Consider the following 18,431-nt stretch of genomic DNA (forward strand, 5'->3'; position numbering starts at 1 on the left):
AGTATGGGAATGCATAGCCTTTGCTTGGTGGAAATGATTGAAAACTTTGTTTCATCCTTGCTTAACTAAAATTGCAATAATTCAATTGTCTTTCTAAAGTCTGTAAGTATTTCTTACTCGACTGATGGAAAAACAGAAATTGTATACTCTTTTAATGATTAACGCTGAGCTCTTTCTTTGCTCACTGTCAGCCTGCAGGCAGACAGTCTGCCTTTGTCAGAGAGGGGTGAGTACTGCAAGTGAAGGGTGACAATCAATGTGCCTTTCTCCTGTGCTGCAGGGTTATGCTGCAGAGATGGACAACCCCTTAATGGCTCACCTCATTTCACCAGAACTCCAAAATAAGAAGGATATCTTGTTTGGGAATATGGAAGAAATTTATCATTTTCACAACAGGTGAGGTTTTGCATTCAGATCTAAAACCAGCATTTGGATGGGATTCCTTACTCTTTCTTTTAATCTGATTTAAATTGCTAAGAATATCCTTACTGAGTCCCAGTTGGCTATCTGGCATGTCAAAATTCATATTGCATAGAGGAGGAAAAGCAAAATATCTATAAAAGATGAGCAAAGCTGTGCGAAACTATTGAAATGTTTCGGTACACCCGTAAACTTTTCATTGTGGTCCTCTTCCTGAAGAAAGGTATTGGGATCTGGTTACAAGCTAATTAAAGCAAGGTTTGTTTGGGTTTGGCTTTCTTTTATTTTTTATGAAATTTGCTGTGGAAAGTAAATTATTATTCTAAACCACAAATTCTCAACTCTTACATCTGGTTGAGGCTGGTTAATTTTATACTTGAGTGACCTCTCTCTGAAGTTTGAATCCTTGCTGCTAGAGAGGTATTTCTTCACTGGATAATATTTAAATTGTTAGAAAAGACAAGTACTTTGAAGAGAAGTTAGGCATGTTAAACAGTTGTTTCTTACTCAGGCAAAACTAGGCTGGAAGTTTTGCCTCTGACTTTTTGGGGTAGTTTGTTATTGGGGGGTGGGTTGGTTTGAGGAGGTGGGGTTTGGTTGGTTTGTTTGCTTTGTGGTGTTTGTTGTATTGAGAAGGAAAACCCAAACACTTTAAGTTGTACAAATCCTGCTGCTGAATATATAAGATAGGGAAACAAAATCTCCCATTCTCCCCAGTCCTATATTTTATTTCAGTTGTAGCAACAGTAAGCTAACAGAAATTGGTCAGAATGTTTGTTTTAATTTGCTATCCCTTTTTAGGTATGTGATCTTAGAAGAGTTTTGTTTAGTTCTGTAGTACAGAGTTACAACTCTGTTTCCAAACATCTAGAAAATGATTTGCAAGAATGTGAACGTTTACTACAACTTTTTTAACATGTGCTCTAAGAAAATATTCTTCCTCATAGAATATTCCTGAGAGAACTAGAAAACTACGTAGAATACCCAGAACTAGTAGGACGGTGCTTTTTGGATCAGGTATGTGTCATGTTTTGTTGGCATTGTTTTCATTAGCCCCTCTAGGACTGTAACATATGAGGCTGATTTTCATGTAGTAATTGCCACCACATCCACTTTGTTTGTCTTGAACAGGTAACAGATTGAGAATGTAGATATTAATTGATAGTTGGGGATATTTTTCACTTGATGGGGTAATTAATTTTGTTAGAAAGAGCTACAACCTTATTGAAAGAAAACTGCTTTATTAAAATGGCAGTTAGGAAAACATGAAGAGAAGTCATGCACTACATGATTTCACATCACTATAAATGATTGGTTTACTTGGTTGGATTCCTTTACTCGATTTTTTGTTGTTGTTGCTGTTGTTCTTTTCTGTTTTCTTTAAAGAGTACACCGCAACAGAGTAAGTCCAAAATACTTTTATCGTGAAAACAGACAGCTATGACAAAATTAAACTTTTTTTTTAATCTGGGTTTTATTAAACAATGTGTCTCACCCATAGTATACTAAAGGTTATAATAGGGATCTGTTTATGGAAATCAATCTGTTGTTGCTACCTATTGATACTGTAGAACTCCTGAGATAAACCATCCCTCCCACTCCTATTTACTGGCTACATCCATGGAGATGCTGTTTCCTAAAGCTGAGGGACAGAAGTGCTTCTGTGCCTGCTGATTTCCTATCTAGTCTGTCCTTCATAGTTACTAGGACATTTTCAACAGTCTTACATGCTTTTGCTTTCAACAAGTGCTGAAGTCATGCTATTTACTTGCTGAAGTGGTTAAGTGGCAGCAAACTGCTTGGTCTACTTTAGTGCAACTCCCAGTGAAAAACACATCCATAAAATGAAAACGCGTAAAGTCTTTGCCTTTTTTTCTTTGTAAAAAGTTGCACAGAGGGACTCGTGGTTGGGCAGTTATAGAAGTGTTTTTCGTATTGTAATAGAAATATATTTGTTGTATTGAAATATATATTAAAACATAATATATGCTTCTTCATAAAGTACTTAACATTCAATGGAAGCAAAAATTTACAGTAATATTTTATTCTGATGTTCCAAGTACAAAATTAGTAGCCATTACAAAATCAGTGATTTCAAAATTTTATATTTTTTTGTGTGCTTAGGATGCCTCAAGGAATTGCATTTGTTATTGTTGGTTTTTTGTAGCCTTACTAATTATGAAAAAAATCTTATGAACCTTGTCTATTGAAGTCACAAGGATTTATTAAGTTTTTGCTTGTCTCCCCGATTTCAGATGGAAGATTTCCAGATTTATGAAAAATACTGTCAAAATAAACCTCGATCTGAAAGCTTGTGGAGGCAGTTTTCAGATTCTGTATTCTTTCAGGTATGCTTGCTTGCTTTTCCAAAATAATTGAGGTTTTGGTTTTGTTGTGGTTTGGGGTTTTGTTTGGTTTTCTTTATTTATTTAATCATCTCAAGAAGAAATAACAAATACATTGATTTGTATCCTGATAAAATTCAACACTGATTACAGGAATGTCAAAGGAAACTCGATCACAAGCTCAGTTTGGACTCATACTTGCTGAAACCTGTTCAAAGAATAACCAAATACCAATTATTGCTAAAGGTATGTGTTACTAAACTATAATGGTAAGTACATTTTGTGCATTTGGGTTGTTTTGTATGCTGCTTCTCTCAACCTGCTGAAGAGAAACCTAAAAGTTAGTGGACAGATGTATAAATTGTGAGACAAATCCTAGCCTACCAGCTTGCAGCTTGGTTCTTTTCTCTTTCAGCCAAAAAGCTGCCAGTAGACAGAAAATGTTAGAGACACCTTGTGTAACTGCTTTTGCCCTTATTTCTGCTGAAGAGAAGAATGGAAAGTTTATTAGGGGAAACAGAAAGATAAAAAACTTTTGCAACAAAGAACATAGAGAAAGAGAGTATCTAAAGTACTGGTTGCTCTTCTGTTATAGTCACCTCACCCATATTGCAGGGATTTGCCTTGCTGGGTTCTAGGAAATGTACGTGACTGAGAGCGCTGTATGGTGTTTTTACGAAGGATGCTGTTGTGATTCACTTAAACATGCCATACTGAGAAGCAACATGAAAGCAATATACTGTCATAGATTTTTTAATTAATGTGTGAGGTTTTGCCATGCTTGAAGTAAGAAATACTTCCCACAGACACACATCTCATTAATTGTATTTAAAAGTAGTTTAAAAAGATTGCACTGGACCAAACTTACTCTTGAGTTAAAACTAAGCTGAAGTTAACAGCTTTTAAAAACATTACATTAAGCTTGTGTTAAAAGAAGTGTTAGAAAGGTTTTTGATTTAAAATATCTTACTGCCTGCAATCCATGAGTAGATGTTTATTCTCATAGTATGGAGTCTGGGGAGTTCTGTGTGAACTTGCAGCTATATTTATCTGGACCAAACCAGAAGATGCAGCTTCACCAATAAGCCTTTTGGAGAAGGGATGCTTTTTTAAATGTGTAGACAATGCTCAGTGTAGTAAGTCTAGACCTGTTACTAGCATCCCAGGCCTCACCATAATTCAAATAGCAAATGAAATTTACCTATGTTTTTGCATTTGTTCACTTCTGCAAAGTAACAAATAGAAAAAATACCATCCCCCCTTCTTTTGGGTTTTGGGGTGTTTGCAGTTTTTTGTTGTTTTGGGGTTTTTTTTGGGGGTGTGTGTTTTATTTTAGGGTTTTTTAGAAATTCTGATTAAAAAAGTTTTCAAAGCTAGTCTTGCTAGTCTTGTAAAATGTCTTAGGTAGAGTTTACAAAACCTCTAGATGAATGAAATAATTTGGCTAATTAGCAGCAGAGATGAGAAGTAAAACTTTAGAGTCTTCTGAATTTCAGCCAGTATTTAACCCACTAGGTTATAGGGTATAAAACTTTACTGGATGACTTTAAAAACTTAGCCCAAATTCAGTGTTAAAATTTGAACATTCCTAGTTTCTGCTGTTTCCAAAGCTAAGTATGTTGTCATTCCCTGCCGCTCAGGAAATGCTGAAGTACAGTAAGAACTGTGAAGGGGCTGAGGATCTTCAGGAAGCATTAACCTCTATACTGGGTATTCTCAAGGCAGTTAATGATTCTATGCACCAGATAGCCATTACAGGCTATGATGTAAGTAACGGTATTTTTACTTACTTTTTAATTTATTTTCATTTAATTCTTAGATATATGTACAGCATACTGTATAGTGTGTACAAATAATGAGAAGAATGTTTACAAAAGGTGCTTTTTTAAAACTGAAATGTGTAATGAAAACAATGGAAAATAAATCTCTATACTCTTCTGAAGTTTTCCTGCTATGAATAATACTTTGCTCTGTCTACCCAAGTTTTTTTCTTATATCTACTTAACACTGAGTTAGAAACTGAAATTTGTTATGAAAAGTGTGGTTTAGGCTACTGTCAAATGGGATTTACATCTATGTCTAAAACTACACCCAGAACTTCCACTCAAAAAACAAACAACAACAACAAAAAAAACCCAAACAAAACAAAATGTAAGCAGCTTTGCAGCAGAATGCTGGGGAAAAAAAAAACAAAAACAAAAACAAATAATCAAATAAGTGTTTTTTTTCCCCCTCTCTCTCTGTGTAGATCTGTGCTACTGGTACTCCTGACTGTAAAATCCTCCCTGAACAGTGTTGGGGAGAGAAAATTTATGTGTAAAAATCCAACACTGATTTTATTTTTATTACATTTCAAATCCAACATAAACACTGATGTGAGAGATTACTTGGAACAACAGAACTTGTAAAGACCTGTTCAGAGTATGCATTTTAGTCTGCTATGATCTCTTTATAGTTATAAATACCACTGTTTTTTTTTGTTCCAGGGAAACCTGAATGAGCTGGGCAAGCTTTTAATGCAGGGATCCTTCAATGTCTGGACTGATCATAAAAAGGGTCACTCGAAGGTGAAAGATTTGGCACGCTTCAAGCCAATGCAGCGACACCTCTTCCTACATGAGAAAGCAGTGCTGTTCTGTAAAAAGCGAGAAGAAAATGGAGAGGGATATGAGAAAGCACCTTCTTATAGCTACAAACACTCCTTAAATGTAAGACACTGAGCAGTCCAGCAAAGTCGAGGTACTGAGGGCTTAGCATGCAGTAATACAACGTTCTAGTTTTTTGTCTGTGAGGCTGTGTACAGTTTTGTACTGGGAACTTCACCCTTTCCGGCAAACCTAAGTGGTGCTGCACATCTGTGTTACTTTGTGTTTGCTGTCTGGATTGGGGGGGAGGAAATTACCCTTTGAGAAAATCCAAACTGTACTAGTCTAGCTGTATGACAGCTGCATTAATCACACAGAAATTTTAGAGCAGGGTAGTATAAAATAGATATAAGGTTTGGTGGTCTGGATTTGGAGAGACATCTTGTGGGTCAGTCTTAATGTACCTAAACCCTTCTTCCCTCCAAGGTAGCCAAGCTGATACAAAGCACTAAATCTCATGTCCAACATGCAAATCATATGTTATTAGCTCTTCTTTTCCTTGAGCAAGAAGCTAAATGTAGTTTTCCTTTTCACAACTAGGGTACCAAAGAATACCAGTAGCCACGTGCTTCCATTGTTACCGTAAACACAATGTAGTAGGTCAGCTTCTGTTCTCTTTGCTTCCAGATGGCAGCAGTTGGAATAACAGAAAATGTCAAAGGTGATGCAAAAAAATTTGAGATCTGGTATAATGCAAGGGAAGAAGTTTACATTATACAGGTAAATAACTTGCCACTACAGGTAAATAACTTGCCACTACATTTTTTAAAACAAAAGAGAGAGAGAAGGGGGGGGGGGTGTCACTGCTCTAATCCTAAGATCTGGAGGTTTTTTCTTCTGTTATATCACTAGTAGACAGTGGTGAGGAAATGTGGGGGGAAAAAAAAGACAAAAATCGGGGAAAAAAAAATAAAAAACAAACCACCACCAGATTAATTCATAAGGTAGTTTCTTAATATATTTCAATTGCAGAGTCTTCTGCGGGGAAAAAATAGTCATGTTTTACAGTATTGATGGAGGATATTGTACACACCATTACTGCTGCTCTCTTTGGAGTAGTGGATGGCTTGGGAGCCATGGTTTGACTATAGCACATGCACAGCTTCTGCCCCAGCATGTGCCAGGTGTTACAACTAGTTTCTGCCACTGAAGAGCTGGAGAGGGAACTCTGTCTGTCCCTCTCGAAGGATTCCTCTGAAGCTGTGCTTTGGCACACAACTGTTTGGGTAATAACTATTCTATGCTTGATGGCTGATTGTATTTATTTTTGGGTAGGCTCCAACCCCTGAAGTTAAAGCTACTTGGGTAAATGAAATAAGAAAAGTGCTGACGAGTCAACTGCAGGCATGCAGAGGTGAAATATTTTGGATATATATTTTTTTTAATCTCTTTTCTCTTTGAACTTCAAAACCTGCACTGTGTATCTTCACTGTGTAGGACTGTAGAAATAAAAAGTTATTAAAATAGATTTATGTTTTGAGTTCTTTCTCTTTCCTCCGTTACAGAAGCTAGTCAGCACAGGACACTAGAACAAACACAGAGCTTACCTCTTCCAACATCATCTTGTACCAGGTAAGTATGTTGTCAAATCAGCCTGGCTGTCTTGTAAATATACTAATACATCTAGTTTGCAGTTCTTCATTACTCCTGTCCCTTACTACTGGCCCTTATTTTATAGGGGTTTGTTAGGTCTCTTCCCACTATAAAGCTGTAAAGCTTTATTTTTATATATTATATATATATATATATATGTAAATGCATCTCCAGAACTGTTAAATTGGGCACCCGTGGCATGGGATTTGCCAGATGAAGAGAACAACACAGAAAAGTAATTTTCTGCACCAGCCAAAATCCTGGTGGTATTATGGGTCTGTCTGTTGAACAGCTAATTATATACTTTACACCCCGGATAAGAGTTATGTGGAGCAGCCTTTTCCTTTCTTTTCTGTTCTGTTTCATTCACCTGGACTATTTTTTTTTTCTTTTCCAATGTCGTGTTACCTTTCTTCTTGTCTTTTTCAGGGCATTATCTTTGCTCTGCCCTTGTACTTTTCCTCCAATTTCCTTTCTTTTTTTAAACTAACTGGTGTGTTGATTCCTCCAGTGTCCCAGCTTCGGAGTCAAGCTTTTCTTCTTTTCCTATTTTTAATCCTTCACCCTACCAACCTATACATTCTTCTGCTTCCACCTTCTCTGACACCTCTTCTTAATCCTCTGCTACTCACTCTTTTTTCTGTGATGTGAGTATGTGTTTGTACCATGTGGTTGTATCTTCAGTTATTCCTGCATGGTGTCTGCTCAAATATCTATCAGTAGCTCTCTGCCCTGCATGTTTTATGCATCTGCTTATCACCCAGGGAGAGTTTCCAAGATATATAGTATTTGTAAGATGTCGTTCTCCATTCCATGCCCAAACAGAGGTGTGATAAGAATCCAGTGGCAAGATCCAGCCTATGTTCATTGTTCATCCCTCAACTGTTCCTGTGTTAAGAGCTTCAGAGGGGCAGAGTTTATGCCCCTTTTTTTTTTTTTTTTCCGTAGTAAGTTCAGGAGGAAACTGTCAGCACAGAATGTGTGCCTGTAACTGAGAGTGAGTGGAAGTTGTCCTGACCTGTCTTTTCAGGAGCTCCCACTGCCATAGTACATGTGGTTGCAGTCAGTTAGGGGAGCCTTTTCCTTTGTATGTGGGCATGGTCTTTAAATGCACAATCACCAATGACTTTTTCAGTCCTGAAAGTATCTAATAAATTGTTTTCAGCCTATATATCTGTATGTAAAAGGCAGCCTGTGACCAAAGGTCATCATCCCTGTTCAGACCCGGATTTGCTGGAGATATATTGATTGTCTTAATTTTCTTCTAATAAACAGTCCTTCACGGAACCACATCAGAAACACCAAAAAAATGGAGGAGAGAAAAGCTGATCTTGCAAGTCTAGAAGGTTATGGCACCACAGTAGCACCAAAGTACCCTGAAAAAGGCAAAGGTGAGTTTACACCTATGTGTTATCTTTAATTGCAAAGAGCATGCCTGCACTGCAGATGCACAGGCAGATCCACCGGCAGAGTAGCCATGGTAGTGCAGGGAAACGCAGCATACACCTGAATGAGCAGGGCTTTGCTGCTTTCATCCCTAAGGCAGTCCACCCACAAAGTGCTGCCCACATTCCACGAGCACACCAGTCTTATTTGCCCTTAGCCTGGGGTTTTTGCGTTCCACTTTGTGGTGTGGACAGGCCCAAAGCCACCTTGAATGAAGGGTAGCCAAAAGAAGGTGGGAACGATGTGTTACGAGGCCCAAGTCTGCAGCAGATCTTCTCTTAGAGCTGCCCAGCTTCTCAGAGTTCTCTTACCCTGGATAAATTTCTCAGCATTACCTGTTCTAAAGAGTTTTAATTTAGTTTTTGGTTTGGGGATTTTTTTTCTCCTTAATTTTGGTTCCCATAATGGAGATTATTTATTGAACCAGTGGCAGGACAAGCCCTGCATAGCGAGAACAACTGGCCACTTGGGTTCATCTGTTGTACCTGGCCTTTCAGTTGTCCTTTCTCATCCTAACATGCAGGTTCCTGACAGGGCTGCAAACAGTTTTTTGCCTTGATCTTTTCATGGCCGTCTCCTCTTTCTTTCTATGTCTTTCTCTTCCTTTGTAGATGACACTAGCTCTACCTCAGAATGCTCTGTACTGTCAAAAAAGCGCTTTACGCTGCATAGCTTTACTAACCTCAAAAATCAGAAAGGTAATTAAAAAAAAATGAATAAAGCTAGACTGTTTTCTGTTTAAGGCTGTAATTGAAGCATCACTTTGTATATGTGTGTAGTGTTAACAGGTATTCGGTGTATGCACTAACTTGTTCTCCTGAGGTCAAGCTGGGTTCTTGAGTCAATGACCCTGACAGGGAGATATCAAAAGAAACCAGCTCCAAAGTGGGAGGGGGAGGTGCAGCTGGGAAAAGTGGAGCTGTTGGAGATGCAGGAGGAGAAGTGCAGTTTCCAGTGCCTCTAGCCTCACTATCAAGGCTAAGGAGGAAGTGTATAGTGCCCTATTCCTGTAGGAAAACTAGAGGAAGGAATTTGTCTTCAGATCAGACACCTGGCCTGCTTCTCGCTTCAGTGGATCTGCCCCAAATGCAGTTGTACTTGGCAAAAAGGAATCAAGGTTTTCTAGATTACTTCTCTGTTGGCATACTTGCTAACAAAACTCCCAAAGCATGACTACAGCAGAATGTGTATGATGGTGGTGTTTTGCTGGATACAAAAATAAATAAGAATTTCCCTATGCTTCCAGAAACAGTCTTTACTTTTTTCCCTAAAACTGGCAATAGGAGACTGAGACCTTTCTTGCTTCCTCCTGCCAAGTAATTGCACCGGTACATTCACTTCTTGCTTTGAACAGCTGTCTTGAACACTGAATTGCACTGTGATGATGGCCCTTGTTCAAGAGCATGGTGTTGGTTTGGGGTTGGTTTTTTTTTCCTTCCAGCATCCTTTCAGAATGCCTTTTTAAAACCTGATTACCTTTGAGTTCTTTCTGGAGAGACTCTAGGGATGTGTATCTAATGCTAATGAGGTGAGCACTAATATCCCATGCTTGCCTTGACAGAAACTCCATCTCCTTCTGCTAAAAGCCAGATATTGCCAATGATCCTTCTTACAGGACCAGGTATTGAAGTAGCACTAGATTTATATAAAAATGATTGCTTAATTTGGTATTGTTTGTCTAAAATTGAAATTAATTGTATTCAGTTGATACCTAGTTCATTTAGAAAATTTTACATTTATTTTCGTCTATTACTATAAAATAAATTTGTCAATTTATCTGCAAATAACTACCTGTAAATAATTAATTCCTTCTGCTGTAATTAACCAATGACAGCTAAAATTAGAGTGATTACAGAAATCCGCTTGTTTTCCAGTGTAAACTCAAAGGTAGTTAGCATGCAATCCACCTATTCTCTTTTTTCCAGTTCTTCAATATCTCTCTTCTGTGTTTTTTGCCTATTCATCCTCCTGCAGCTTCTCCTACCAGTCCTGACAAAAAAGCTAAACGGCATGAAGTAGTGAGTGACCCAACTCCTTTTGGTTTAAGAGGTATAGTGATACCACATCTTGTACTCCACAAATAGCCATGCATTCCTCATGTAATATGTTACATCAGAGCGCTTTCAGCTGAGTTTTTCTAAGTGGGTCTGTCAGCTTCTGTATATACTGGGTTTGATAGTACAATTGGCTAAAGGTTTACACTTGGCATCAAATAAAGTAGTATACAGCTAACTAGGTTTTGGGAGACGGCAATGCAAAAGGGGTCATCTGCTGAAGAAATAACCAGAAGCTGGGTGTTTAATGGAATTACAGGGGCATCCAGTTGCTGTGAGACACATGGTTTTCCAGTCAGCATTGTCCTGTCACTGTGCTCCTTGTGGAGGAGATTTAACTTTTTAAAAAAGGAAGGGAAAAAAAAGAAATGCAAAACTCATGTACTCTAGTCAGAGTGGGGATCATCACTGCCATGTGGAATTTCTATTTTAGATTTGCTTTTATTACTGCAGTCACAGTCCTGTTGCATCTTTCTTTGGGTGACAGCAGACAATTTTTACCACCCTGTGAACCCCAGATGTTGTAACTGAACCCATTTAACTGTAGCAGTTTCCCTTCTGTCCTCCCAACCCATAGCTAAGCAAAGAACAGAAAAGCATTTCAGTTAAATGACCCATTTCTAACCAGCAAGGCTGTTGGTGAACGCTTGAGTACAAATCCCTAGGGCTAATTAACTAAAGAGTACAAGGAGAGCAGTTGCTCTCTTCCTGACTTTCTTTCCGTCACCATCTCTTAGAAAATACTGTTCTAAAGATGAGGCTGTTTCAAGCCCTTCTTTCATCCTCTTCTCCAGGTTTCCATAGCCTTTGTCTTTCTCTCACCTGTAGAAATGATACAGGTTCAGCTGCTGTGCTGGGGAACACCATTCACTTGTCTGAGCAGCAGGCAATGTAATCCCAGGCTGGATGCATGCAGAAACTCCACAAGTGGGAATATGGGAGTTACAAGGTTAATTTTCTGCAGGTATCAGTCAAACCTCTGAGATCTCCAGGTGCCTTAGAAATCCTGAGGGCTTGAAAATGCTATTAGAAAGAAAAGGGTGTTTTGTGGCCTTTTCCACAGATGATGGAATTTTCCAGGGTGGAGAGTCCTTTTCCATTACTAATTTACAGTAAAACTGTTGGAACAGACTTGTCTGATTTGCTGTCTGGTCCAGTAGCCTCTCACTTTATGAAACTACTAAACCAAGTAAATGAATTTAAAACATCTGGTAACTCCCTTTCCTGTCTTGCACCTTCCAATCTCTTTTCTGACAGCTATCTCTTCTCCTTCCCCAACTCAGGGATAAGCAGGCAGTTGACCCAGGCATTTCAGGATGAAACTGCAGCAGGTGATGGCCACAGCTCCCCAGTGCAGAGCACACTGCTCCACTTAACGTCCTTTCACTGCTCTATTGCTCTGATTTACATCATAGTGAGCTCAAGGATCTTGCAGATAGATCCTATGTCTGTGAAGATATCTGCAGGCCCATTTCTGAAGAGAAGTGGTTAATGAATCCTTGGTTTTCCTAGCACCATCAAATCTAAACTCATTTCTGCTTCACCTCATCTTTTCTCAAGACTGTCTGCCATTTTCTTACCTTTTCTGCCTTTATAGGGAGCTCAGATCTAGTCACACTGTGCAGAAACACACATAGACATTGAATGCACATGCATAATTTTGGTGCTTGTAGTTAGCTAATATGAATATGGCCATAGTGACCACTTCCCTGCCCAGGATGAGATGGGCTTTTTTACAGACTTGCTAATAATAGAGCAACAGCTTGTATGAGGAGTAGGAGTGCTGTTGCTATGGCAGGATCAGGCACATCTGCTTTTACCCACATCAGCACACTGTGTGAAAAGAAAGAGGCTGAAGAACAAGAGCTGTTACCCAAAATGTTCCAGGTGAGCAGGCCAGTGAGTATGATGCTGCAGGCAGAGCAATTTACAGTGATTTCACTTTCTGTTTCTTCTGTGCAACGTGTTGGTTCTGTTTCTAATGAGAGCTTGGAATAATTAGGAGAAACCAAGTTTTCTTTTGTTGCATTGTTCTTGACTTGGAAATAATGGAAAGGGTTTCATGAGCCTGTGTCCCATGAGCCAACTATAAGATGTGAACTTATAAGGAAATTTTCATGGAATACAGCAGGAATTTATTACTCAGTTTCTTCACAGATGGAAGTTCATTCTTAACCCTGGACAGGGCCAAATGGGTCAGTACTTCTAACCTTGTGCAGGTCATCCAGCGCAGGCGAGGTAAAAGTCCTACTCTGTTTGGTGTGCTCTAGGTGTGATTTGTTTCTGTGATTCTTAGATTGCTTTGGCTTTACTCTCTGACAGTGCTCAGGTTTTTTTCCTAATGCACTGGCATGACCAGCCATGTGACAAATGCCTCGGAAGCAGCGAAGGGCAAAAATGCTGGTGCTTTCTCAACTTAACAAGTAGTTACATAAAAGTTGCGAGGTTTGTTCTTGCTTTCATTCTTTTCATTAAATTTCATCGTTGTTACCATTTGGCTTGAACCAAAATCTTACTTACAAATATTTGTATTTTATTATGACTTTTTTTCATTATAAGCTTGACACATTAGCAGCTGCTGACCTTAGTGAAAAGCATGGTACTAGTAAAACTTACTGTAGTTTTATTTGGAGAGGGATTTTGTACACTCTGGATATGATTGAGCTTCGTAAATAAATGAAATGCTTCACTCTGAGAGAGAAAAAGGAACACTTGGCAATAAATGACAGGCAGGAGATTGGTTTTGTGGTGTTTGGTGCAGTGACTTAATACCAAGATAAGTCAGCGTGATTAAGTATCCTTGTGTCAGCCTGAATACCCTTAAATAATAAGCTGCCTTGTCAGATGAAGTGCAGAGTGCCTGGAGCTTGTGTTGAATTTCTTGACAGCTCTAAGGGCTCAGAAGTTTGAAGGAGGTAGTGTGCCTCCATCCCTTGTTCCAGTAGGCTGGATAGGTTGTTTTGGATGACAGTCCTGTGTGTTCATCCTCTTCCCATAAAGTCCTCTACCTCCTCCCAAGAAAAAGAGTATCTATCCATTGTTCATCTTTGTATAAGAGAGAAATAGCTGCTTTTTAGTTGGGAATGTGCATTCTTTCCATCTGTTTCACTCTGTATAAATCCAAAGGGCCAAATTCACTGCTGTGCATTGCCACAACTCCACCTACGCTGATGGAAATGGGTCAACTTCTGCCAGCTGTGAATTTCACCCAGTGGCTGTAATAACTTCCCTGTGTGCAGTTTATCTGCTGTTTATGTAGATCACTTAAGAGCTTTTCCGCAGGAAGAAGATTCCTCCCAGTCAGTGGCTCACTGCTGCAAAGTTAACTGTTGGCTGTTTGTTCCTCAAGGCTGGGCAAAAACGTCTCATTCTCTTGATGCATCTGAAGAAAATGATGGCTGGTCTAGTGCTGAAGATCCGCTGAATTCATCGGATGCGGAGGAAGAAGGGGGAGGAAGGGGAGGCGAGATGAAGCTGGTAACCAGAAATGCTTTCCTATTGAGCTAAGCAAATGATACCAATACATCGTGTGTGGCAGTATACAGGAATGCTTTTGAAAATTGCAGGAATGAAAGTGTCTGCCTTGAAATCCTCAGCTGGGCAAAATTCCTAGGGGAATGGAAATTATCCTCTTCTCTTAAATGAGCCTTGTGTTTGTATCTTGGGAAGATCCATCTGTGCTTTTGTGTACCTGCAGGCTAGTGAGACCGTGACTGCTTATGCCATAGTACAGCAGTCAAGCAATGACATGCTGAGCTACCATGTCAACAAACTTCCACACGTACATCACATCGCTAGTCTGCCAGCTTGTTTTTTGTCTTTTCTTTTGATTTTTTTCTGTAGAGATTTGAATTAATTGTTGTGATGGAAACATTTCCCTAAATGTTTTTCAGGGTGTGAGAATTCATGTACTGAATTTACTTGTAATCAAACAGCAAAGTTTTACTGCTTCTCAGGATGTATGTTTACACCATCTTCAGCATGTATGTGCATGAGAAAGAAGGGAAAAGTATAATTTTATAACAAATGTTGCAACCTTAAAGTACACAATAGAAATAATTTGTTTATGTTTTTCCTCTGTGTGCATTTAGACTCCCGGTAAATATACAGTTGTGACTGATTATGAGAAAGGAGTTTCTGAAGAATTTACAGTGAAAAGTGGAGATCTAGTTCAACTGATTCGTGAAGGGGAGGATGGACTTTGGTACGCAGATCTGTGTTTGGAAATTTTTATATGCAGAACTGTGTTTGGAAGGCAGATATTTAGGGCAAAACTTTCAAAGCCATCAAATGAAGCAATCTGACTTTCTATTTTTTTATATTTTTTTAGGTATGTAAAGAACCTGAGCACTGGTAGAGAAGGTTGGATCCCAGCAAACAATCTGCTGATACTCATAGGCAATTCGAAATCAGCTCAATCTTTAAGCAGCTCTGGTAGGCTATTTATTTTAAATGAGATGATTGTCTCTCTGAAGATTCCTGTTATTGAAGAAAGTTGTGAAAAACAGCAACCATATCATATTTTCTTGCCTTTTTTCTTTCTTTCTTTTTCTTTCTTTCTTTCTTTCCGTCTTTCTTTTTTCCAGAATCAGGCACTGCCTCCAGCACTTTGAGCACATCGTCAAGTTGCAGTGATAGCTGCAATGCCAGCAGCACCAGCTTCTCAGACATTAAGGGCTAACACTAAATTTTCACCCCACCTCCACGGAAGGTAAATCCCGGAGTTGGTCATTTTGTGCAGAGTTCTGGACATTGGACTCCAACGGAGAACCACCAGTTCTGTGTTGCCAGCCATGCGTATTTTCAGTGATTTTTACAGGTTCTCCCAGAAGATCCCAACGAAAAGTGCATGGAATGTGAAGTTGTAAATAAAAGTTGAATGATTTGAAATAGGGTCTTGTAGAGGCTTCTGCTCTGAAGTTTGAAGCTGCAGAGCTGTAGGCATAGAACACATTTTCTCATTGATACACAATCAGGTTTCTGCAGAACTGTATCATTTCGTAACAGCCAGAATCTGAATGTGAGCAAACAAAATGTGGTCAGTGCTAAATCCTCTTTGTAAACTAATAACATAGCAATCACTGTACAGGAGTAGGTATGAGGATAATAAATCAGAGTTTACAATTTCTCCTCCCAAAAAACCTCTTTTCTCCAAGGATGTACCTCAGTGCAGTGAATGGGACTCTTACAGCAACCAGGAAGGAGGTTTGATCCAGCCATTTTTCTTCTTATGGGTCTTCAGGACATTCTTCTGCTCCCTAGAGACTGGGATGCAGACATGACCAATTCACTGACCACAGCAGCATCAAAAGAAACTATTGTTTTGTCCTTTCCAACCTTTTTATGTGTGCAATGCAATAGCTGTTTTCTGAGGTATTTTGGCCTCACAACCAAATTATTCACCAAGATCACTGTGTTTACATAGCCTTGGCAATTTAGTAGTATCTTTTTCCTTATGCAGGTACACAATGAAACACAAATGTTCTTATTCACTAAATGATTTCTTAATAAATGGAAATGGCATGGTTACCTTCAGCTCTCACAATTAACATGCAGTTACAGGTGGAGGAAACTTGTGGCTGCACTATGGGTCAAGAGCCGTCCTTCAGACAAACCTATGAGGGCTAGAAATCAGACTATTTTTAGTCGGTAGTGTTTGTTGCAGATTTATTCAAAGAGAAAAAAATAATGACATAATTTTTCTATAAAAGGGAAGCAGGGGAGAATAAAGATCTTTATTAGAGAAGAGTCAGATTCATGCTACAGGCAAGTATTTTAAATTTTTTTAAAGGAAAGGTAATGCTAAACTTGCCCTTTTTCAAGGTATGATGTAAGCCAATGTTGTAGATTTTCACATTCTCAAATGTTCTTTGCATGTCATCCTTACAAACAGTCCAAACTCTGTGCATGTATGGAATATTGTATTCATTCCTGTCCACCTCTCAAATATTTTTACTTATATGAAAATAGGGTTTTAACTGATTCATGTATCATATCACTTAAAAATAATGCGGATGTTAAGAGCCTAATTTTTCAGAAGCACTAAGCACAGCAGTCATGTCAGTTATGTCAACAGGAACTGCTGTTTAATCATCAGATCCTCTGATGGCTGAGCCCTGAAGTGTATCTTTATGCCAGAATTCTATATTTTTGAGACTGCAGCTTAGGAAAATTAAATGGCAAATATTCTAAAGATTTATCTTACTCCTTGGTTGCAAAAGCAACCCTACTGCAGATGCAATCAAAATGCAGCTGACCATGGTCAGTACAAATTGAAACATATATATACACACACATATATTTATGCACATATATATGTGCATGTATGTGCTTGTGTGTATATGTGTGTGTAGATATGTATATGTGTGTAGATATAATGTATCAATGTAAAAGTTGTATTTATAGTCTTCATGCTGCTGAATGTGTCACTTTACAATTCCATAAATACTTAGGTTTCTTGCAATACTGCAATATAAAGTTTGATCAGGGTTTTACTTCAGGCATCTTTTCCAATGCAGAAATCCTCTGATCTTTTTTTAATTATCCCATATAATACTGTGCTGACCAGGAATATTTAGTCTGATATTTAACAACGGAATGGCAACATAAGATTCAGCTTATCTTCATCTATATAAGTTATTTTGTAAATTATCTGTAACATAATTTACTTATATATTGCTGTCATTGCCAGGATGAGACTGTCCTTTCATTTGTCACTGCAGCCTCATTTGTGTTATTTCAGCGGTTTTCTCCACATCATAGCACTTTAATACAACCCATTTCACCATTTCCTTTTTTACTGCTGTTGTGAATTAGAAGTACAAAGTCAGAGGTCCTATTGTAATTAATTTGAATAAATTTCAGCGCTTCTTGCTGAATGCCTTTATGTAGACATGTTCTGTGTTTTATTTTCTCTCACAGTCTTAAAAGCTTCTTATGGGTATCGCATAAAAACAGACAGGCTGAAGGATTTGGAACAGAAAACCAGGTCTGTCTAGCTGTCGCTTGTCAGGGTCCATATGTTCATATCCTTTGCCTAGTCATTGTGGGACCATCTCAGAAGAACAGCGTTTCACCCTTGTGATCCTGTCTCACCTGGTGTGGGGGAATTAAAGCGTGCCTGCAGGCTGAGGATAAAAAAATGAAAGCCAGTGCCAGGTAATCAGATTGATTCCCTTTCTCCCACACACTCGTTTTTGAAAGACAGCACATTGCTGTTGGGTTTTCCTGAAGCAAGCTATGTATCATCCCATGGTTCCTCTCCTGTATGCACGCTCCTCCTGATCCTGTGGTTTGAGCAGAACAAGTTGGAGGTCCATGTCTGGCCACAGCTCATGAGAAATGAGAAACCATGTTCACCCTTGCAGCATCTGAAGAGGAACATGTTTGCGCATTTACTGATTAATGGTTTTAAGGGCCATCATGGTAAGGAGGTGAATTTTACGCTGACTGGAGTCATCTGGGCTGAGTTGGTGGCCATGTGCAATTACACAGTTCAAATAAGGTGTTATTAGGATCTGATTGCTTTTATTTACTCTTGTTCCTGTTGACAGCTACCTCTGTAGTAGGTAGTCCTACTTTTGTGAGCGAAAGGAGGTCCAGCCTTTCTGAGCAGAGTCACATCATACTAGTTAGAGCAAAAGAAAGAAAGAATTCCAGGCCAGATTTATCTTAGTGGAAATTAAATAATTTTCTATGTAAAACCCTAATAATGATTGGTCTCTTTTTAATTGTAAGGATGGTTTTTCCTATTGCAAAGACTATGGACTCATCTTGGGTTTCTTATATCCTAGATAACTGGCTTAAAGTTGGAGCATGGTCTCCGCAGACACAGAAGCAGTTTTCTGGCTGGAATACAAAACCCTCTCTCCATTCTGCACAGCCATTGTCATTGGGCAAAACTGAGGACTTTGAACCATAACTTGTTT

General features: G+C 38.8%; 1 protein-coding gene across 19 annotated transcripts in view; it reads left to right on the forward strand.

Annotated features, from left to right (window-relative positions):
* Positions 1 to 17,389, forward strand: part of MCF2L (MCF.2 cell line derived transforming sequence like) — a 164,366-nt gene extending 146,977 nt beyond the window's left edge. For 7 of the 19 annotated variants that reach the window (XM_055702320.1, XM_027804861.2, XM_027804864.2 and 4 more), the window contains 18 exons: positions 281 to 396; positions 1,368 to 1,437; positions 2,676 to 2,768; positions 2,919 to 3,011; positions 4,406 to 4,531; positions 5,252 to 5,473; positions 6,038 to 6,130; positions 6,686 to 6,764; positions 6,916 to 6,982; positions 8,279 to 8,394; positions 9,061 to 9,147; positions 10,011 to 10,070; positions 10,424 to 10,498; positions 12,661 to 12,741; positions 13,853 to 13,980; positions 14,595 to 14,707; positions 14,834 to 14,937; positions 15,090 to 17,389. In XM_055702320.1, coding sequence (XP_055558295.1) covers positions 281 to 396; positions 1,368 to 1,437; positions 2,676 to 2,768; positions 2,919 to 3,011; positions 4,406 to 4,531; positions 5,252 to 5,473; positions 6,038 to 6,130; positions 6,686 to 6,764; positions 6,916 to 6,982; positions 8,279 to 8,394; positions 9,061 to 9,147; positions 10,011 to 10,070; positions 10,424 to 10,498; positions 12,661 to 12,741; positions 13,853 to 13,980; positions 14,595 to 14,707; positions 14,834 to 14,937; positions 15,090 to 15,184 — 1,818 coding nt within the window. In that variant the 3' untranslated portion in view covers positions 15,185 to 17,389. The other 12 variants (XM_055702331.1, XM_055702334.1, XM_055702322.1 and 9 more) reach the window with 11 other exon arrangements.
* The last annotated feature ends 1,042 nt before the right edge of the window (positions 17,390 to 18,431 follow it).

This window comes from Falco cherrug, chromosome 2, assembly GCF_023634085.1.
Source record: "Falco cherrug isolate bFalChe1 chromosome 2, bFalChe1.pri, whole genome shotgun sequence".
Taxonomy (NCBI): Eukaryota; Metazoa; Chordata; class Aves; order Falconiformes; family Falconidae; genus Falco; species Falco cherrug.